The following is a 22,708-nucleotide window of genomic DNA, read 5'->3' as shown; positions in this document are numbered from 1 at the left end:
ATACTGCAGTTTTGACATCAGCAGTCAGATCAAGAAACCCTTTAGGATGAATCCTGCTGCACGGTCGGGGTGGCCTGTCATAGGCTGCAGGATTAGCTGTGGTTCTAACTGCACCCAAAGCCTGGGCCGGCGTTGCAAGCTGTCCGTGCAGAGGACCACGCCGTCGAGCCCTCCCTGGCCCTTCCACTTGCCCCCTTCGCAGTGGTCAACACGCACATGGCATGACGCCAGGGAGAAACTGCTCTCAAAACACCCACAAACACAGGCTTTAGGCGATGGAAACTTTCTAGAGCATTCCTCCTTCCCTTCCCCAGCCTCCAGCAGCCCCACCCCCCTTCTGAGCATGCCAGACACCTGGCTGGTGCCTTTTGACTTGAAGCAGTGTTCTGGGTGGGAGGCGTGGGGGCGAGATGTGTTGGGGGCGGGGGGACCTTAGCTGCACTCCATCCACTCATTTTCTTTACCTCTTTGATGCATTTTCCTTCGGTAACCAGAGCCCCCGAGAAGGAGGCTTCTGATTCAGCCTTGTACCGACTGAGGAAGGAGATGGAAGAATTCCACTTAGCGGTTGGATCGGACATTTCTGGAAAACACCAGCATGGCACAGAGATGGACGGCACGGCCTGCCCAGTGTGGGCGGCTAGCGACAGTCTACGGTAAGCTTTGATGGCAATCACATGTAAACATCGAGAGCAAATACTAGGACAGAGCTACAATGAGGTGGTTGCCAAAGGCAGCTGCTCCCTCTGGTGACTCCTTCATTTGATAGGAAAGAGACCAGGGATGACTGGTTTTCCCGGAGAAAGCTTGGAGGCTCTCTGTTAATAATCCGCAGCACCGAATGAGTCCTCTGGAGACAGGACATCTGCAGGGCTGGTCAATTGGAGAACCCATAGCCTTTCGTGGAGGGCATGGTGGGCATCCTCTCCAATAAATAGCCTTGGCTCTGGCACATCACGTCCCAGGGCTGTGCTCAGATCCCTGCACTGTTCTGGTCAATGTCTAAGTAACTGCAAGTGCCTCGTATGAGTCTGAAGTGAAAGGCACCCACCTTCAGCTGACCTGGGAGAAGGGAGAGACTTGTCCTTCCCTAGAAACCTGCATTTCTTGACCCTAAAGTGCCACCTGCCTCTGGCCTAGTATATCACTTAGATTGGCCTAGAGACCACCTGGCCCCCCTTGGAGCACGCCTGGCTCCAAGAGGAAGGGACTCTGACTTAGCAAAGACACAGGAGGGTCTGGGTGGAGCCAGGACTCAGTCTGGACTCAGGTTGAGAGTTCTTTCCTATTGGCTTCTGCAGGATGAAATCCTGGTGTACTCTCTGGAGCAGGTCAGGGAGGCAGATTCTGTAACCATGTATTGTGTGCCTGCTGTGTGCTAGGCAGTGAATAGCTGCAAAAGGAATTTTGAATGTTCAGGTCTGTGCTGTGGAAAGTTATGTAGTCCATCCTCATAAACCCTGCCTTCCCCAATCATGTTCATGGCCATTATTCCACTGACCATTCCCCTGAGCCCAATCCCAGGAAGGATTGTGTGTCAAAGTAGCACTGGGAATCCTGAGCCAAGGAGTCACTTCAGGGGAACTGTCTCTTGCAGAGTGAGACCTGACGGACAGAATGGGCCAACCTGAAACACAGCCTCCACATGTGTGTGTATGATGAGAATCTATAAAAGGTTAGATCAGATGGGTTAAACTCTGTTTTGTAGTGGCTGCTCAGTGTACCATGCGAGAATTCTAATAGCATGATCAGTCCAAAGAGCACGAGTGCTGTGTTTGATTAGTTATGTCTGTCATCGACCAAGGATGTGGGAACACTGGTATGTGTGCCATCTATCTGCCGTCTGTCTAGGACTTTAGAGATCCACTTGCCTAATTCTCTGCCTCAGTCTATTTCTCAGAAAAAGAAAGGAGGGTACAGAGAGGTCAAGTGACTTACACAAAGGAGCTCAAATTTAGTTTCTTCTAAAGCCTCCTTCTTCTAGCCTTCTCTGTGGGCTTGGAGTATGTTCACCACCCAAGACAAGCTCATCAGTCCAGTGCCTACCGAGATATTTAATCCCCTTAAAAAAAAATCAACTACCAATTCTCAAAGGACTAGCTCTGGTATTCAAAACAGATAGGATCAGCTTATTTAGTTTAATGAGTCTATTTCAAACTTTGTTCAAGCAGTAAGACATTTTTTTCTTTACTCTAAATATAAAAATTTCTCAAGGAACCCTGATGTTTGAAAAAGATCAAACATCACACAGAGATACTCTGTGTGAAGCAGAAGCAATGAGCTCATACCCTGCCTCGTCAGTTGGTCCTCCCACATGGCCCCCCAAGGCACCTGCAGAACACACACTGGACATGGCCTTGACGTCACTCAAGAACACAAAGTCTAAAGTAAAGCTCAATTAGAATGTTCTCGAAGTTGGGGAGGAGCCTGGAGACATTTTTATCTACCCCCCAGCCCTCACATTCTTTTCCCCATGCCTCGTGCCAAAACAACTTTCCAGGTTAGGAAGAGATAAGGGCAAGCTGCAGGGAGTAGGATGGGTCAGCGGCTGTTCCCAGAGGAGTGACTGCTCCAAGTCTGTGCCAATGCAGGTGTCACTGCAGCCCTGATGGTGTGCCCACAGGTGCCTGTCAGCCACAGGAGATCTTGGGTCAAGACACCACTGCAGTTACAGCTCCCATGCTGGCCAGCTGTTGTCTTGCCCCCTGCAGGCTTCGGGCATTGCGCCTGATGGTCAGTTTCGCTGAACTCACCTCTCTGGATCAACAACTTCGCATCTTCCCCTGGCTACCGTAGGAGCACAGGGCCAGGAAATCAGGAGGTCTGGACTGTCTGTGGGCCTTTGGGCAATTCCTTTTGCCCCTCCAGACATTGCATCACCTGGGAAACGGGGACAAAGCAGCTTGCCTGCCTTCCTTACCAGGTTGAGAGGGCCTGAACACTCCTGGCCAGGAGCAAGCTCTAAGTACAGGAGGGCACAAGGAGAGGCCTCCGGCTGTATCTGGGCCCAAAATGCTCAATGAGAGACAGGGCAGGGCTTGGCAGAAAAGGCTTGGAAACTTCTCTCCACTGCTCCTAGGTGTGGCATCGGGCTGCACTTCCCTGGGGACCAGCCTTCTGGCCACCTGGCACCTCTAGGGCAATCTGGCAAAGGGAGCAGAGCAGCTCAGTGGCAAACACCTCACGACAGTGCATAGTTAAAAATCAAGGAAGCGATACAATAACCCCAGGCACAGTACATCTGGGCCATAAATACATTATTTTAAGTATATACTTTTTTCTTCAATTAAAAATGCATTTATAATCCTGATTCTATTCACGAGTAACAACTTCATCATCACACTACAGACAAGAAATGTTATGGTGAACACAGCTGCGTGTCTACGGGGGTCAGGTGGGGGGGGCGGGGCAGGGGGGGATGGGTGACTGAGCCAGCGCTTGGAGGCTCACCCGGGACAACCCCTCGGAAGCAAGGACACTAATGTGGCAGTGCAACGTCAACACCATGGAAACTCACAGACGGAAGCAGCTTTGTTCAATGTAAACATTGATTTTTTTTAAAAGGACAGCAGTTTCAAGTCTCTCTCTCTCACGTGTGTTCTCTCACGCTCTCGCTCGCTCGCTCTCCTTCTCATATACTTAATTTCTTTGAAAACGTAAACATATTGGAAGGGCCTTGTCTGAGGTATTGAGGTATTCCTCGAAGGTTAAGGCTGTTATCAATGCAGGCTCTGCTGGGCCTCCTTTAGTAAGCTGTCAAAATCCATGGCTTCATACTTGTTTTTCACAGACGCAGGAAGGGCCTCTTCTGAATTGGAATCTGGGCAGGGGTGAGTTGGGGAGAGGGAAGGCAGTGAGCAACTCAGAAGGGCCAAGTGACCATCCTGCCACAGGGTCAGCCCCATGGAATGGACGTGGCCCTGAACAGGGGACGTCAGCACTGCTGTCCTGCACTGACATCATCCATGCCACAGGTGGCCCTGTTTGGTGGGGGGATGGGGGATGTGGGGGCTAGGCCAGAGAATCCCAAGCTCTTTTCCAACTGCTTGCCTATAATTCTACTTCCTGTAACAACTTCTTGCCCATTGGGAAACCACTGTGGGATTCACATACGGGGTCTAGGAGACAAGAGGCCCTCATTGTGTAGGTTTATGGGAACACCTGGAACCCTCCTACTTCTCCTGACATTCTCCCCTCATTATAGGGGTAACATAGGATGCTGCCCTATATATAGTTCTCTCCAAAATTCTACTTGATTCTTCTCCACAAACTTGTCTCCAAATGGCAAGGGCATGGTGACAGTACCGTTTCACTGTGGTCCTTTAATGGACTGCTGCTGTCTGTTGGGGTTACCATGGAAAGTCTGGCAAAAGTGCAGGGTGGCAGGGAGGCTGTTAATCTAGATGGTCAGTAGCCATGGCTATGCCAGTGGTTTGTGAACATAAGGTCAGACCTTCCAATCTGTCTTTGGTACCAGTCTGGGCCCAGGACAAGATGGACTAAAAAGCAGGAGAAAAACAAGATGGCTGCCTCAGTGACGCAGCTACCAGGTGAACCTAGCAGCAGCACACTGGAGCGTGGTCTGGGAGCTGTGGCCAGAGGGGCCTTAGGTAAGGGTTTCATTTAAGGCTACCACCCATCAGGTTCTGGGCCAAAGCATGGCGGGGCATGAGTACTCACCGTAGTCAGTGTACCTGGGCCAGCAGAAGTGCTGAAGGCCCCCGTAGCTCAGCTGGAAGGAGGGCTCGTGGCGTTTCCGCAGGGTGGCGCCGTCCCTCACAGAGAGGGCAGCGTGCTCAGAGCGTCGGTAGGTGATGAAACCATATTTTTCACCTCTGGGGAGAGAGAAAGGGAGCATGTTACTGGTCAACCAGGTCGACCCCCCCACCCTGCTTCAGACAAGGGGCAGAGGGCACACAAATGGCTTGAGCTCAGTCACTACAACACGGCCCCAAACAGATGACAACAGGCTGACGTCTCCTACCTAACAAGAGCAGGTAATAACTGCTACTGTTACTGCAATGAACATGTTGAGGTGCTGTTCTGGTGCTGGACAGCCCATGGCCCCACAAACTCTTCATGGGGGTAAGGGGGTACTGGCATCACTGCCACAGGAGTGAGTGAGGAAAAAGAATTTGCCCAAAGGCAAATGGCAGAGCAGGGATTCAAACCCAGACCCACCACTGTAGCTGATGTTCTCCACACACCCCTGAACTTCCCTCATTCTTCCCACCTTTTTTTTTTTTTTAAAGATTTATTTACTTATTCATACAAGAGCTGGGATGTAGGTCAGAGGTGCAGGGGTGGTAAGAGGATTCACCAGAGATAGAGTGGGGAGCAGAGCAGGTGGATCTACTGAAATACACTGCTGAGGGGAGCAGCAGGCAGGCCAGGAGAGGTCTGCTGCGCCATGTGCGTCACCTCCCTGGCTGGGGATCAAACTCATGCAGCAGTGGCTATGGCTAGCTTCACAGTGCCGCGCTTTAACCTGGAGGTTAACCAGGTTAAACGAGGAGGGCCCCATCTTCTCATTTTCTAGGGTTCACCAAGCTTCATCCCACCCCACCACTCTATTCCATCTCTGCCATGCTTCCTTGGCTGCTGACATGGCCTGGGCCTGCCGTAACACCACGTGTCACGCAGACGTCTGCTACAGTGCCGTGGGTGCCCACTCTCCTTCAGAGCCACAGTGCCAAAGGTCAGCCAGGTTGGGGTACCACCTAGTCACCTGGGGGTGGCCTCTGTGGCCACAGTGATTTGTTCAAGAGTGTGCCTGTCACCCACAGTGTGACATCAAAAATCCATTCTGTCGCCCCAAGGTCTCTCACCTCAGAAGTGAGGCCACAGCCATTGCGGGATGCCGGCCAGAAAAGGTTGCCAAGCCACCCACATCGCAGGAACCCACTTACACGAGGCAACTAAGGTCAAGATGTTCATAGAAACATAAAGCTGAAAGGCGAGCTCACTCTCAGTTCCAGAACAGGTAGAGGAAGAATTGGCCCACCGGAGCTCCCCACTGCTCATCAGGGGCTCCCCACAGTGGGTGCCGACCAACAGCTGAATCACACTCCCCACACCTTTCTGGGCCAGGCCAAAGCTGTAATCTTCTGGGTTTTCAATTAAATGGCTGAGAATGTGTGCTTTTAAAATCTTCACAAACCAGCCCTGCTCTTAGATATCATTTGCTTGCTTTGTTTTTGCATATTGTATTCATTGGATATCCTGGGGTCTTCTCGGAACTTGAACTACTTCCATTTGTGGAATGACTCCTTTTTTGAAATGTAAAAGCACATACTGTAAAATTAACCATCTTTTACCACTTCAAGGTGTTAAGAGTTCCGTACTATAAATTATATTCACGTGATAGGCAGCGGAGTTCCAGAACTTTATCATCTTGCAAAACTGAAACCCTGTGGCTTTCCACAACCTGACGCCCTCTCCCAACCCTGGCAATGGATTTGACTGTTTCACAGATCCTACTTCTTTCCATGACTGGTTTATTTCCCTTACCACAGTTCCCCCAAGGGAGCTCCGGCCAGGGCCACCCTCACTGTGCCATGTGACCGACCGCATTTTCTTCCTTCTGAGGTTGAGCATTATCAACTGTAAGCATATACTGCATTTTGTGTACCCACCGCCCCATCTGTCGGTGGACACTGCAGGTCTTCCTACCTCTTAGCTACTGTGATTAGTACTGTTATGGGTAAGGGTGTGCAAAGACCTCTTTGAGATCTTGCTTTCAATTCATTCAAACAGACACCCAGAAGTGGGACTGCCAGGCCCTCCTGGTGACTGGGTGCCTTTTTTTTTTTTTTAAGATTTATTTATTTATGCATACAGAACTGGGGTACAGGCCACAGGTGCAGGGGCAGTGAGAGGATTCATCAGAGACAGAGTGGGGAGCAGAACAGGCAGATTGACAAAGTACACTGCTGAGGGGAGCAGCGGGCGGGTCTGCTGGGCCATGTGGGTCAGCTCCTCCCTGGTGGGGATCGAACTCATGCTGCAGTGGCTTTGAAGAGCTTCATAATGCAGTATTTTAATCCATTGCGCCACCAGGGAGAGCCCCTGGGTGCTTAATTTTTTTTTTTTTAATAATATAATAGTTTGTTTTTACATCATTTTGTGCCTTTTTCTATTGGGTGCTTAATTTTTTTTTTTTAAAGATTTATTTATTGTGCATACAGAACTGGGGTGCAGGCCAGAGGCTCAGGGGCGGTGAGAGGCTTCACCAGAGACAGAGTGGGGAGCAGAACAGGCAGATCGACGAAGTACACTGCTGAGGGGAGCAGCGGGCGGGTCAGGAGAGATCTGCCACGCCATGTGGTCACCTCCGGGGCAGGCGGGAATCGAACTCATGTGGAAGCGGCTTGCGGCTTTAGATTCTCAGTGCTGTGCTTTCACCCGCTGCACAACCAGGGAGGGCTCTGGGTGCTTAATTTTTAAGAGAATATACTGCTTTCATGGCAGCTGCATCTTTTTACTTTCCACAGACAGTGCACAGGGTTCTGATTTATCTATGCATACAGAACTGGGGTACAGGCCAGAGGTACAGAGGCAGTATGAGGATTTACCAGAGACAGAGCAAGGTGCAGAACAGGCAGACTGACAAAGTACACTGCTGAGGAGAGCAGCAAGTGAGACAGGAGAGGTCTGCTGTGCCATGTGGGTCACCTCCCTGGTCAGGGAACGAACTTGTGCTGAAGTGGCTGCCACTGGCTTCATAGTGCTTTCTTTAACCCACTGTGCCATTGGGGAGGGCCATATATGCAGTGATTCTAACACAGAAACTATTTTCTCATTGAAGCTTTTAAAAATTATTTCAGGGCCCTCCTTGGTGGTGCAATGATTTAGGATGCAGCACTGCAAGCTAGCACAGCCGCTTCACATGGCTCAGCAGACCTCTCCTGTCTCACCCGCTGCTCCCCTCAGCAGTGTACTTCATCAATCTGCCTGCTCTGCTCCCCACTCTGTCTCTGGCGAATCCTCTCGCCACCCTTGTACCTCTGGCTTGCACCCCAGTTCTGTATGCATAGATAACTGAATCTTTAAAAAAAAAGTATTATGAAATTAGAATTTAAAACCTCAAACAAGTTAAATATGCAAGTAGAATAGGAATGACTTTAGAAACACTTTAAAACTGACAAAGTTTTTGACACCAAATTTGTGTATTTATATCAGCCTGTTCTTCTGGCAGCCCCTAGATCTCTGATTCCCCAGGAGAGGCAAGGAGAAAAGTCCGGAGGGCTGCTGATGGGACAGGTGGCTGGAACTGGCTGTGGCCTCGGTGCGGTGGGCTGTGAGCGGCTGGGGGCTTGCAGGGAGAGAGCGCCAATACAAAGAGACTTGGGGGGCCCGGAGCTGCTTGCAGCCTGCATCAGCTCTGGGGAGAACAGAGCAGACATGTGAGCTACAGGTCTGGTGCTGCCACTCACTCACTAGCTGCCAGTTAACTTGTCTGTGCTACCCCAGAAGGAGAGTGAGAAAAGAATAAGAGCACAGATGTCAGAAGCATGGTGGAAAGTTCAAGGTGCAGGGGCCTGGTTTGCACTGGGCAAACCAGCAGCATGCATTCGTGCCGGGAGAGAGCGGCCCAACGTGCCTTCTTCTAGATCTATGCCGTGGATTTTTCCGGGTCAGTTTTGAAGATCTTCTCAGGCATCATCTTTAAGACCAGTTCTGTGGAGGACCGACCCCTTCCCGCCCCCTGCCCATCACATGGTACCTGCTGGGCTCACCTCTTGCTCCTGGTCAGCACCTGGCACTCCACAATCTCGCCAAACACTTCAAAGCGGCTCTTCAGCTCACGGGAGTTCATGTCACTGGAGAGATTGCGAACGTACACCACGCGACCTTCGCCCTGCTCGGGACACAGAGGGACCGAGTCCAGTCACCGCCGGCTAGCTGGGGCCCCTGGGTGTGGGCTCCTAAGGAGATCTTCACCCCCCCCACCCCACCCCCCCAGTTCCTGCTTCCTGGCTGGGCAAGCAACGTCCGTTGGGGCTGTAGTTCCAGAGAAGACGGTGATGGTGACAGTCACTGATCTAGAGGCCCCACGTGGTGGGGGAGAGGACCCCTAATAGTCGGGTGGGAAACAGTCCCCAAAGGAAGCAACTGCTTCCTTTAAGGAAATGAACAGAGACTAGGCAGAGAGAAGAGAAGGTTCCTCACCCTTCATGTAACTGCACACTCAATAGCTTCGGTATTTGTTTTCCAAACTTGTTTGAGTCTGAAAATTTGTTCTGGGGGGAGGGGGAGGTGCTGGGTGCAGTCGCAAGGTGTTGACCATAGTAGAGGGCAAGACTAGCAGCTGGGGAGTTGCAGAGTCAGAGCAGACTGGGGTGCACAGGGCTTGGGGCGCCGCTACTCTGCTCTGGTCAGACGCAGTGACCAAGGTCACCTTCCTGAGCTGGGCGCCAGGGCAGTGGCACAGCAGGAGGAGGTGGGGGAAGCCTGGTGGCAGGCTCAACGCCTCCCCTCTCTGATGTGAGCTTGGGCCCCGGTGAGGCTGCCGCTTCTGGACGCGGCACTTGACCTGTGCGGGGGTGTGGGGGGTGTGGGGGGGTGTGGACGGACACAGATTTCCCTGCACAAATCACTTGGGTTCTGGTTCGAACAGGTTCAACCAGGTTGGGAACAGGTTAGATAAGTGGTAGTGGAGTCTTTTGGGGGTGAGGAGGCAGGGTTGTGGGGCCCACACAGGGGCCATGGTGGGGTAGGCACAGCCATCACTGTCCTGGATGGAGAGCCTTTGGGGCCCACACCCCTATGCACCCCAACCACATGTGGGTGCTCAATGAGAGGAAAACGACCTCCCCCCTTTCTGAGAACTTCCTTCTCTGCCCTCCTGAATCCTTGGTGGGTGGGTTCCTTTCGCGTCCCAGGTCCAGCCCCCAGAGACTCTGCTCCCAGGCTATCGTGTCCAGCGCCCTCCTCCATGGTCAGAGCAGGGCCACCTATCTCGGGGGTGGTTTCGAGTGCTTTCCCTGTCTGCAGCTACAGTGATCATCTTGGCTTCCGAGCCGCTGTCTTTCGCTCTCCTATGCCCCAACCACCAGAGTGGGTTCTCATCTGCCTGGTCCATAGTTGTCCTCCAGGGGCTAGGGCAGTGCCAGGCATGTCACAGCTGCTGACCATGAACGGTGCCCAGAAGCTGCAGACAGCTGTGTCCCTCCAGGGGGTACATTCTCCCGTCAGCCCCTGCTCTGGCACCATGTCACAGGGGAACCCAACCAAGAGAGAGGCACCATTTCGTGCTTCTGACTACTTTCCCGTCCTTCCTTCTCTGTGTCCCGAGGGCCTGGCCCCAGCTCCTGGCCTGACTTTCTGATGTACTTTCTCTATGGGGTCCTTTGCAGCAGGATCAATCACCAGCCAGAACCCGTGGACTAAGTCTGAGGGGAACAAGAGGAAGGGGAGTGGAAGGGGGGGGTTGGTTCTCACCGCCTCTACTCCTGACCCGGCTGTGAGGCCCTTAGGGCGTACAAGGCCTAGCTCCCTGTGTGTGTGGAGATGAACAAACTTGCTGCTTAGGGAAGCTGAGAGACCTGCCCAAGGTCACACAGAAAGCAGTGGTGGGAATGGCCTGGGGCCTGGTGGGTCCTCCTGGCGCTGTCACATCCTAAGTCACCGCCAACTGCATGCATGGGACCATCTGTGACACCCTGGGTGACCTTTGTGCTTTTTTCAAATGAGAGAAATAAAATGATCTCTCTAGGCCCTTCTTTCCCAGGCAGGAACTTTGGATACACGGAGCCACAAACTTCCTGACTCCCCTGTTCTTCCCCATCACTCGGGGCTCCAGGGTCCCAGGTCACTTACAATGGCCTTTTCCCGCCGTTTCCTGGCATGCCGGACGCTTGGCATTCCGTCTGAGCACGGCCCTCTGCTCTCACATCTGTCGGTGAACAAGCAAAGCAGAGGCACTCATTCTCAGTGGACCATGGGGCGGGTGAGCTGCTGGGCCGGCAATGGTGGCTCCCTTGGGACTAGCTGGTGAGGGCAAACTAGCAAGGGTGCAGGTGCCCACTCTCCCACCCCACAGTGGCAGCAGGGCCAGGTGTGGCTTTGCACCCTCGGAAAGCGCCTCCTGCCAGCCCCGGGGCTCAGGCGTGGGAAACGCCTCCCGACTCCTCATCATTCTTGCAGCTGCCGTTCTGTGCTATCAGGGGTAGAGAGGCCCCTCCCTTCATTATCAGACTTGATCTGATAAAGAAACAAACCTCTGCGGTCTTATGTGTCCCCATTTTCCAGATGAGAAAGTTGAGACTTGGGTTCAGTATGGGCTCTACCCAACCCAAAGGGGAGTCGGAACTGGTAGTGGGGGTGTGCTGAGTCTGGGCCTACTGGCCTCTGGTGCCTCAGCCAAGCAGCAGCATGGCCTTCACAGTGCCCAGGTCCCAAGGGCCCTCAGGTGAACCGTGAGGAGGCAAGGCCGAGGTGCTGCTGCCCGTGCTCCCACTGCCCTCTGCTCCTCGGGACCGGGCTCCCAGGTGAGGAAGAAGGAAGAGGGGCCCACACTGCAGGAGCACAGCACACGGGGTACAAGGTGGCTCCTGAGTGAGGTGCCCGCATTGGGGTCCTGCTCTAACCTTCCTGCCGTGTGACCTTGGGCCAGTTACTCAAGTCCCCTAGCTTCAGCTCTTCATCTGTAAAACAGGATACAAGGGAAAATCAACTGCACCAAGTCCATCAATCACCCATTGGCCATTCGTGAATATCCAATTAGAAAATGCATGCAGGCCCTCCCTGGTGGTGCAGCGGGTTAGGGAGCAGCACTGCAAGCTGGCCAAATCTGCTTCAGGGCGAGTTCGATCCCCGCCCCGGAGGTGATCCCATGGCACGGCAGACCTCTCCTGACCTGCCCGCTGCTCCCCTCAGCAGTGATCTGATCAGAAGATCATTGATCTGCCTGTTCTGTATCTGGTGAAGCCTCTCACCGCCCCTGAGCCTCTGGCCTGTACCCCAGTTCTGTATGCACAAATAAATAAATCTTTAAAAAAAAAAAAACAAAAAAAACCCCACATGCCAGTGCTCCCTATGACTTGTTATATATTTTTTCTATTGAAACTTCTTGAGCCTCAGTTAAGAGGTGATGTGCCCTCCAAGGGCATCTGTGTCCAGCAAACATCAAAGGCTGCCAGGTGTGGCAGGAAGGTCTGAGTGGCTGGAAGGCTCTCAATTTGGGGGTTTGTGCTGTAAACGGTGTTTGGAAATAAAAGGAAAGGAAATGTGGGTCTGGTGACTAGTTTACAGACCCACCAGTCCTCTGAGCAAGAGAGAGACAGTTCTGAGCTTGGCCCAGAAGCAAGACAAGGAGATGGGGCAACACACGGGATTTCTAGAGAGGCTGGAAACTTTGCAGGAAGCCGGTGAACACAAGCCCTACCAAACACCCATGACCCAGCCGGGAGGGAAGGAGGCTGGGAGCTCTAGCTCCAGCATGGGGGATGCAGGAAACTGCCTGATGTGGCAGGTCACTGAGCACACAGCAACCTGACGGAGGGCAGGATAGGAAAGAGGGCTCAGAGGAGCACGAGGGCTTGAGAGAAGTCGAGGGGGGCTCATTGTATGTAGTAGACAGGTCAGGCTTTCAGGTCCAGGCAGTCCCCAATCTCCTAAATCTGAAGTCTAGTTCGCTGTCTAGGAACTTTTGATGAGGAGAGGAAGCTTCCTTTCATCAGGGTTTTAACCAGTTAAAATGGAAATATGTAACTGTCTAACAAAGCTTAATTTTTCGATGAAAAAGTACCTTCCCATTGCTTAGTTCTTGTTTCTCAGAATGACAGTACGGTGACATCATCATCACCTGGGGACGTTAGAAATGCAAATTTTCCACTCCCAGTCCCAGACTTACAGAATCACTCAGCCATCTGCAAATAAGAAGCCCCCCCCCGGGGGGGGGGAGGGGAGGCACAGCCGCTCTAGACACATGAGCACCATCTAGTGGTCACTCGGGTGCATCACTGGCAGAGAGTGTGAGACTGGCATTCCCTACTCAGGGGCCCCTTCCAAGAGTCTGGTCATGCAGCGATCAGGGAGAGAAACAACCTGTCTTCACCAAAATAAGCCAGCCTCCTTTCTGCCCAGCTTCCTAATGACGTTTGGATCGGCTCCTTCTGCAGTCGGTTCAGTGAGCAAAGAGGGTATGAGCAAGCAGGCTGGTGACGCACCATCCTGCGCAGAGCGGGTGGGGTGAGGGGGTGACTGCTGGAGCTGCAGCAAGCTCAGCAGAATGGAGAAGTGGGAATAAGCGCGTCACTGTCACTGCTCTACACTGGGCTCTGCTTTAGAATCAAATCAGAACTATGCTAATCTTGTACCTGTAGACGTCACAGAGGTGTTCACCTGTGTGGTCATGTACAGGTTTACCCCCAAATCTAGGTTGAAATAGAAAAGCAAAGAGCAAGATGATGGGTTCCCCTTCTCCCCCGAGGTCAGGGGATCTGGAACCCCTGACGTCACACCGCAGGCTTTGCCTGCTTCGGAGCCCGCTCACGATGGCCCCTGACCAGGACAGGGCCACACAGGAGGTGTAGTTCCATTTTCAGTTTTCCTCTCCCTCCCCTGTGCCCTCGGATACCACCCCCAACCCCGAGGCCGTGCCCAGGTACCTGAAGGTCCTTCGAGTGGCTGGTGAGCGGGAGCGGCAGGAGGAGGAGCCGGAGCTGGACCGGCTCCGGGAACAGAGCTGCCGACTGGCCTTGCTTGGGGGGCTCTGATAGGGGCAGTGGTCAGAGCGAGGGGGGCTGACCCCTGAGTCCTCTTCCTCATCGTCCTCCTCCTCCTCCTCCAGGAGGAAGCTGCTCTCGCCACTGCTGCTACTGCTGTCCTCAAAGACAGTGTCGTATTCCGGGCTCTTGCAGGAAGCCAGGTCTTCATCTTCCAGAGCGCTCTCCAGGAGACCAAAGTGCTTGGTGAGGCTGGCGCGGATCTCATGGTCCCTCAGCAACACACTGTCCTTGGGGGGGCCACCGACATCGCAGCTCCTGTCTTCTTCTCTGGCGGGGGCCTGCGCTTCAGCCTGAGGGGTGACTTGCTGGGACCAGTCCTCCAGGCGGACCCCCGACGGCTGCCAGGATTTCAGCACCTTCCTCTGCAGGGTGCCCTCTGGTTTAAGCACCTGACAGTAGTCATGGTCTCCAAAGGAACAGGAGAAGGGGCGCTTCTGACCGGCATGGGAGGCCGGAGGGGTCGTGGCATGCCGCAGGTGCGACAGGAGTTCGCTCCGTTCCGGGTGCTTCTTTGGCAGCCTGGGGGCCACCCCTGTGGTGCCCTCTGGGGTGGGGAGGCCAGTAGCTCTGTCTGGGGCTGGGCTGTGTTTGATGTCTGGTTTGAAGGGATCCTCCTCTGTGGGCTTGTACGGGGGCGTGGTGGGCGGGGTGAGTCCTACCCAAGCAAGAGGAGAACAGTGAGGTGGAGACAGGTACTTATCCACAGGACACGGCGGCCTACTTGGGGATGGCAAACCAGAGACAGATGTGCCACCGCTCTCCCAGGCACCACTGCAGGCCCTGACAGGAGCCTGGACGTGGCCTGGGGCTCTTCACACGCCTATCACCAATTCCGTGTTGAATTCCTTGTCTGTCGCCTGGCCATGGCAGCGGAGACCTCCAGGTCATGGAGATGCTTTCACTGTCCACATGGCACGCACCAAGCCCTCTTCTCCAACATCTTGCAGGGCAGAAGTAGGCTGGCACCATGGCCAAACCTCCCATCCAGACTCCCCACTGCACCTGGAGTGGTCCCCCATCTGACCTGGGCCCTCACTCTCCCCAAGACACTAGGGGGAACTTGCTGAATACCCACTGTCTCCTTCTCTCCAGGGCCCCTGAAGTCTGTAAGTTTGAGACCCAACCCTTCAGCCTGGTGTTCCTGATGCCCACACCCCATCCCAACCTCCTCCACATGTTGCAAAGGCCATCAGACCCCCTGACTCTCCACGCCCCTGAACTCTGCACCATGCTGATTCTGCTACCCAGTACCCCCTTCTCCTGCTTCCTCTCCATGACTGCAGGCCCCCCGCTACAATGCCCCCTGTTCTGGGTGCCCCCCACGACCTGCCCCCTCAGTGCCCGCAGAGATCTTGCACACACTAAGGAACTATTGAGTAGAACAGAATCATCACGTGTCTCTCACCAGACTGCAGGCTCCTTTAGGGGAAGGAGTGTGTCGCTTTTCTGACCCCGGCACCAACTCCCATGCCAGGGGTCAGCAGCGGAACAGAAGCTGGCCCTGACCCTCCTTCTAACTCCCTCACAGCGGGTTCGAGGAGTCAGGACTCACTGCCAGCTCCCCTGAGGGCACCCCACCTGCTTGAGCCCCCTGACTTACCTGCTGTGCCACAGAGCTCCACGGTCAAGTTCTGCTCAAAGTTCTTCTTGCCAAAAGGGGTGTCACTGGCAAGTGCAAGGAGGACAGAAAGGAAAGAGGTTGCTCAGCAGCGGGTCTAGCACCCCATGCAAGTGGGCAGGACAACGGGGTTGTGACAGGCCAGCTCTGCTGCCCACAGAAGAGGGACCTGGGGGGGATCTGTAAGGACTCCCTATCCTGGCCGTTAGAGGAACACAGAGATGCTCAGCTCATTCAGGAAACATGGAGGATGGAATGTGGCGAGAAGAGCACTCCTTATTTCGCAGAGGGAACCCAAGCAAAGCCATAAAGTGTTGCCAGCCTTTCCAACCCCCACACCCCCCAGCAGGAAAAGATTCTCCATCCTTCTCCTGGGGCTGCAGAGACACTTTCAAAAAACAAATTTGCGGACCCTCCCTGGGAGTAAGTTAATGCACAGCACTAAGAAGCTAAGGCATGATTTCGATCCCCGCCTGTCTCAGAGGTGACCCACAAGGAGCGGCAGACCCCTCCTGACCTGCCCGCTGCTCCCCTAAGCAGTGTACTTCGTTAATCTGCCTGTTCTGCTCCCCACTCTGTCTCTGGTGAAGCCTCTCGCTGCCCCTGAGCCTCTGGCCTGTGCCCCAGTTCTGTATGCACAAATAAATAAATCTTTAAAAAAAAAACAAAAACAACTTGCTTCTTAAAGGCCCATGCGGCCAGCAGGACAGGAGGGTAGGGCTGGGGCTACTGCACCACCCAGCTCCCCAACACACACACCCAACAAGACAAAGTCTCATGGAATAACGCACCAGTAAATTCTAAAAACCTACCTTTGTGACAAGGCCAGCATGAGGCACCTGGGAGAGTCTGAAAAGAAGACACAAAAAGGAAAAAGTAAGATTCCCAACATGGCCTCCCAAGACAACTCCCCCTGGAGGAGAACCCACACATGCATTGGTATCCAGCACAGTAGGGGAACAAAGCCTCTGCTGCCTTTAGGGAAGGTCAACAACAACTCAAAGTCACTCATTCCCCGATACAGTAGCCTTTGGAGCTGGCAGGTGGACGCTAATCTTGCCAGGGCGACCCCTTCTGGCCAAACAGTGCAGCACAGGGAGAGAGCAGCGGGAGGTGGTGGCTTTGCTCTCTGCCACACAGGACTAACTGGCCGGACTGATGGCTAGAGATTTGCATCTCTGCAAATTACATGGGGATCAGAAACATACCTACCACACAGGTTTTCTGCGAGGAGTCAATGAGGAGAATCCGTGCCAAGTCTTACAACAGTGGCTGGCACCTCCAGTACAGAAGAGCTGCTGTATTGCTACCATTATTACCACTTAAAAGTCAGCCTCACGTGTGGCGTGGCAGACCGCTGCTCCCCACTCTAGCTCTGGTGAATCCTGCCTGTCCTGCTCCCCACTCTAGCTCTGATGAATCCTGCCTGTCCTGCTCCCCACTCTAGCTCTGGTGAATCCTCTCACCCCCTGCACCTCTGGCCTGTACCCCAGTTCTTGTGTGCATAAATAAATAAATCTTAAAAAAAAAAAAGTCAGTCGCATGAAGAGCTGAATTTACAGACTCACACCTTCGGTCACATCACTGCTCAGGAAGTTTTCTTTATTGCCTTTATCACAAGCTGTGAGTCTGGCTGACCCCTGAACAGGTTGGACTGCCAGGGCCTACACGTACGTGGATTTTCTTATCAACAGATGACGTAAACTTATGGTATCAATAAATAAAGATTAGTACTGTAAATGCAGTTTTTCTTCCTTATGATTTTCCTAATAACATTTTCCTTTAATTGACTTTATTGTAAGAATACAATTTGTATCACTCTAGCTGTCTATCTATCCACACATACAGCTTATTGTAACTCCAAACATAAATGTGCTAATTGACTATTTCTATCATCAGTAAGGCTTCCAGTCAACAGCAGTCTATTAGTGCTTAAGTTTAGGGAAGTCAAAAGCTATACAAAGATTTTGACCACGTGGGGGGTAGTGGGAGTCAGCACCCCTAAACCCCACAATGCTCAAGGGTTGAGTCATCTTCCTTTTCTGTTCATTCTGGCTGCCCTTCTCCTGCGCTGCAAGCTAAGCTGTGAAACTGTGAAACAGGTGTCTTGCTCCCTCGTGGCAGCTCACCCGCGCATGGTGAAAACTCAGAGATGCGGGGTGCTTCCCGCAGAGCCTGGCAACTAGCCCGCTGGCCAGAAAGGGAAGTTGACAGTCAGAGAGGGGAAGGGTCTTGCCCACACCAAGCTCCCGGCCCCCAGCACAGTGGGGGAGGCCAAGCCCTTCCCTGCCCCCTCTCTCGTACACCATCGACTACCTCTGGAAGGGAGCCGTGGACAGCCAGGGTCCTCATCCGTGTCCCCACACCCACTCTCACAGGGGCTCTCCAGAGCTGGGATTTGGGGTCCCTGCGAGAGCTGCTGGTCCTGGCCAATGTCCTCGTCTGCAGGGCTGCCCAGCTCTCCTTCCAGGTTGTAGGCCTTGGGGGCCAGGTGCAGTGTGGACAGAGCTCCCTGAGCCTCCGGGGGGCCCAGGGACTCCTCGGTGAAGGTGAGCCAGGGGCCCAGCTCCGGGTTCAGTCTCCGGGAGCGCCGCACAGGGCACACCGTGCTCTCCAGCTTCCTCCCCAGCTTGGTCCATGGCAGGCCTCGGCTTGGCCTTTTTCGGCCCCACTCCTCCTCTTCCTCCTCCTCCTCCTCCTCTTTTTCTTCTTCCTCTTCCTCCTCCTCTTCTTCCTCTTCTTTGTCCTCCGGCTGCAGCCTGGCTAGATGACTGACATGCCCTTTTACTTCCAGCCTGAGAGGGCGCAGGCTAGGCCTAGGCCCTGCGCTCTTGGGTGAAGCTGCAATCCTCACCTCCTCCATGGCGGATGGGTGGCTGGGGGAGGCCTGGCTGTCTCTGGGAGGCCGGGGCCGGGGCCGGGGCGTGAGGGAGGCATAGACGGGCGTGGCCAGGCGATAGGGCTTGCTGACATCACATAGGACGTCCTGAGCCAGCAGTTCCCTCAAGATGGAGAATTTGGCCCAGGTCGCTCTGGAGGGGTGCTGGGAACTGGGCCGGAGTCTGGTCTGCTTGGACGGGCTGCTGCAGGGTTGCGGGCCTGGCTCTGGGGCCTGTGAGGGCAGCTTCCGCTGGGGGAGGCAATAGGTGTGCATGTAACGAATGAGCTGCACCATAGCCTGCATGTCCTCCTGGGAAACTGGGACACCAGAGCCCGCTCTGCCAGGCACCGGAGAGTCCCGGGGAGAGGCTGGAGCCGGCTGGGGGTTCGGGCAGTCCTCACCCGGCTCTTCATCCTCCTTGACCAGGAGCCGGGGACTTAGCGGTGGTGGTTGCTGTAGGCCCCTGTCTGGGGAGTGGGCTTTCGTCTGGACGGAAGACGGCACCGAGATGAGATGCTTATGCAATTCGGTACAGCTCCGGCTCTGGGATGGCATCACGGGGGCCTTCTTGTCTTGGGTGCTGTCCATCTAGGGAAGGAAGGAGACCAGAGTGAACAAGGAGGCCCACCCGCTCGCCCCTCTGCCCTGGCCCTGCAGTCACTGCTGCGTCTAGCATGTCTCACCTGGGTCAATGGAAAAGCCTGGTTGCCTCCACCCTGTGCCAGCTCCCAGCATAGCCTGGCACTGGGCAGTGCCTGGGTGATGACAAGTGCCTGAGCCACCAGCCCCGAACACATCTCCCAGTCGTGGGTTTCACCCTTCCCAATTCACGGCCAAAGCCTGGCCTGGGCACTCCACCGAGCCATGGCTGTGATAACGCCAGGAAGAACATTCATGGCTGACTGGGGCTGAGGGGACAGGGATTAATGCGGCATCTTTCTGGAATGATGGGAATGTTCTCAAACTGGATTGTGGTCATGGCTGCATAACTGTAAGTTGACTAAAATCATTGAATTATACCCGGCATACATCGACACCAGGTGCCTTTGGGAGGACATGGAGTAAGAGGCATCTCCACAAAGCTATTAAAGAAACAAAGGAAGGTTTGGGGGTCTCCCAGTGCCCGGAGGACAAAGAGGGAGGATCTGTGGGCAGTATTCTGGGCTGTCTGCAACTGCTCCCAGCTGACTGCTCTCTCCAGCCTATCTGCCCCCTCCTGTCGGCAGGGGCTTCCCTTCTGGTGCAGCTTGTCACCTTTGTTTGGGAGGTCAGCTGGGGGAGGGGCTCTAGGCAGGGAACCCAGGCAGGGGAGAGGTTCTGCTTCTGTTCTTGAGGTCGTGACCTGCATATAGTGGTCCCCACACTGTCGGGGGGGGGGGGAGAGGGCTGAGTGTGGACTCTGGGGGGCTCAGCAGATGGAACCACAGAGACAGAGGGACCTGCTTCTTTGGACAGAGCTTTCAAGTCTCCAGTGGCTTTCCCCCCCCCCCCCCAAAATCCAAACTTCCCTCTGCAACTGGGAGGATCTTAGGATGGCCCTGTCACTCAATTAGACTATAAACCCCTTGAGGGCAGGCCACATCTTCTTGTCCCAGCATCTATGGGAGTCTCACTGTCGGTATGCTAGGCTCTTTCTAGAACCCCAGACAGGTTGGGGTTCAACAAGTGCCCAGCACACTGGCTACAAAACTGTCTGAAGAGCAAAGAGGGAGGCCAGAAAGGTTGGAGGCTGCATCCCCGACAGGGTGGGTCTGGAGCATGTTCAGAAATACCTTGACACAAGGGCGCTGACTTTTGGACCTGAAGCCTGCCTGGCGGCAGGAAGTTCCTTCCTTCTGGGTGTCTGAACTTGACGTCGGGTAGGATGTGGCGAGGAGGAGTTTCTGCAGCTGAAGGAGAAGCAGAGAGGGGAGAAGCAGAGCTGAGCCACAGCCAGAGGGCCTATAGGAGAGGCCCATGGGAGCCCCTGGGGGCCAACCACGCCCCAGGCCTGGCATCACAGGCCCACAGAAAGAGGGGCAGCGGGTACAGTGACCGGAAACGTGTTCCTATACACGACAGGCAGAAAGCAGATCCCCAACAATCCCAAACACACATATGGATCCCAATAAAATGTAAATACTTTTCAGAGTTAATAACCAAAGAAAGCATGTGTGATTTTCAGAAACCCAAACAAATCTACTGCTGTCAACACACTCTGTGTGTTACATGTACACACACACTCACACCACACACACACACCACACAATCTGGGCAGTTCTGTACCACAGTGATTCTTCAGTGTGGGATTCCAGCTGATTTCTCTTTTGCTGTCATTTTTTGATCATTGCTACTACTTAAAAAAATTAATTTCTTAACTGAAGCCATACTATAAGTGATGAAGAATGTATATCAGAAATGCTAACAGGTGGACAATGAAAAGCTAGTCTTCTTCAGGCCCAAGGGCTGCATTCTCCCTCCCAGGGACGACTGTTAATAGTTACTTTCTTGGGGCTCTATAAAGAGGCAGGACTGGGTCATCCAAGAATATATCCACAGCAAAGCAGATTGCACCAAGCTTGTCGGGCCTTCCTACTTTTTCTATATAAGCTGCCAAGACCTTTATACTTGAGCACTGGAGGCAGGCAGTGTGTCCTGGCTGAAAGAAGAGTGCTCAGTGAGCCTCCCCCTACCCTACACCCTCAGATACACCAGAGCTCAGGCTGAGAACAAGAGGACAAGCAGGATGAGTTTCTGCTATAGAACTGAGTGTTTCCTTGGATACAGGCCACCCCAGCATGGGGTGCCAGGGGCCCAAGAGCCACAGATACCTAGGAGCTGGAGAAGCCCCAATACCCTACCTAGACCCCAAACACATGCATGTGTGATTATGGTTCTCTGAGGAAAAGCATCTGAGCTGGAGGAAAGGGGCCTGGCTCTGGCCCAGTTCAGCTCCAGCGCTCGTGAAGAGGGCAAGTGCTTTCCTTTTCCAGGCCTTTGCTGCTCGGCTGGCATAATGGACAGGTAGGCCAAATGACTGCCTCTGAACTTTTGTTACTTGAGGAGTCTCTCTAAGAATGTAAAAGGAACCACTGACTTCAGAAAAACAAAGTGAAGTAGAGGTTCATAACTCCAGGTTAAAAACTGGGCATCTGGGCCCTCCCTGGCACAGCAGGTTAAAGCACAGCACTAAGAAGCTAAAGCTAGTTCAGCATGAGTTTGATCCCTGTCTGCCCCAAAGGTGACCCACATGGCACGCAGACCTCTCCTGACCTGCCGCTGCTCCCCTCAGCAGTGTACTTCATCAGTCTGCCACTCTGTTCCCCACTCTGTCTCTGGTGAATCCTTTCACCACCCCTGCACCTCTGGCCTGTACGCATGCATGCATGCATGCATGCATGCATGCATGCATGCATAAATAAATAAATAAATAAATAAATAAATAAATCTTTTTTAAAAAATTGGGCATTTGGATAACTTCTCATCGACTTTTTTTTTTTTTTAAAGATTTGTTTATGTATGTATGTGTGTATACAAGAACTGGGGTATAGGCCAAAGTGGGGGCTGGGGGTAGAGGATTCACCAGAAACAGAGTGGGGAGCAGAACAGGCAGATTGTTGAAGTATACTGCTGAGGGGAGCCCTGGGTGAGACAGGAGAGGTCTGCTGCGCCATGTGGGTGACGCCTCTGGCTGGGGATCAAACTCTTTCTGCAGTGGCTGTGGAGAGCTTCATAGTGCTGCGTGCGCCACCAGGAAGGCCAACTTCTAGTAGACTTTCCAGAACTCTGTTGTAATATTGGGAGCCTAGATGGGAAACAGACGGGCCTGTTTCCTGCATGCCTTACACATCACCTGAGGCAGAGGTGCTCTATGAGGTGTGTGGACAGAGGCCAGCTACGGACAGGAGGGAAACATCCGGTGGCCGGCAGGGGTCGCTCTCTGCCTCTCTGAGGTTACAAAAATGGCTCTGAGAATTCCTTCCGTTACTACCTGGCATGGTTGTGCCACAGCTATTATTTAGACAGCATTCACTGAGCAATTTCTCTGTGCCAAGCACTGTTCTTCCTTTGAGAGAGGCACCATTGAACCCCTACCTCACAGACCAGAAGCTGAGCCACAGAGAGGACAGGGGCCTCAGGGACACACAGCATTCATTGGTGGGCGGGGACTCCCACCCAGGAGGTCTGAATGCCATGAGAAAGGAGCAGAAGCCCTCTCAGCCGTAGCCATAGTGTGCCTGCACATAGTAGGTGCTTCCTAAATGTTTCCTTTGGGGTACCTGGAGGCAGTGAGGACAGGTAGCCCACACCAGGAATCAGAATACCTGGGTTCTAGTCTTTGCTGGCGAGCTGACTAGCTCTGTGAGCATGGGAGCTCTGTGAGCATGGGAGCTCTGTGAGCATGCTTTGTGCCTCAGTTTCCCCAGAGTCATACTTCAGGGTCACCAAGGGCTGTTCTGGCAGCTCTCCAGGACCTAAGCTCCAACAGACTCTGGT

The 22,708-nt window shown here is 53.6% G+C and overlaps 1 protein-coding gene across 1 annotated transcript in view; it reads right to left on the bottom strand.

Moving 5' to 3' along the window:
* Positions 1 to 3,382: 3,382 nt before the first annotated feature.
* PPARGC1B (peroxisome proliferator-activated receptor gamma, coactivator 1 beta) overlaps positions 3,383 to 22,708 on the bottom strand; it is a 105,244-nt gene continuing 85,918 nt past the window's right edge. Inside the window, exons 4-12 of the mRNA XM_004686876.2 lie at positions 20,005 to 20,121; positions 17,668 to 18,820; positions 16,164 to 16,200; positions 15,334 to 15,398; positions 13,614 to 14,388; positions 10,822 to 10,897; positions 8,739 to 8,860; positions 4,681 to 4,835; positions 3,383 to 3,820 (exon numbers count right to left, since the gene is read on the bottom strand). Coding sequence (XP_004686933.1) covers positions 3,720 to 3,820; positions 4,681 to 4,835; positions 8,739 to 8,860; positions 10,822 to 10,897; positions 13,614 to 14,388; positions 15,334 to 15,398; positions 16,164 to 16,200; positions 17,668 to 18,820; positions 20,005 to 20,121 — 2,601 coding nt within the window. The 3' untranslated portion in view covers positions 3,383 to 3,719. The remainder of the gene's footprint in view (positions 3,821 to 4,680; positions 4,836 to 8,738; positions 8,861 to 10,821; positions 10,898 to 13,613; positions 14,389 to 15,333; positions 15,399 to 16,163; positions 16,201 to 17,667; positions 18,821 to 20,004; positions 20,122 to 22,708) is intronic.

Source organism: Condylura cristata, unplaced genomic scaffold (genome assembly GCF_000260355.1).
Source record: "Condylura cristata isolate star-nosed mole 26May11 unplaced genomic scaffold, ConCri1.0 scaffold00021, whole genome shotgun sequence".
Taxonomy (NCBI): Eukaryota; Metazoa; Chordata; class Mammalia; order Eulipotyphla; family Talpidae; genus Condylura; species Condylura cristata.
Note: the sequence above shows the minus strand (reverse complement) of the source record. Positions and strands in the feature narration are given on the sequence as shown.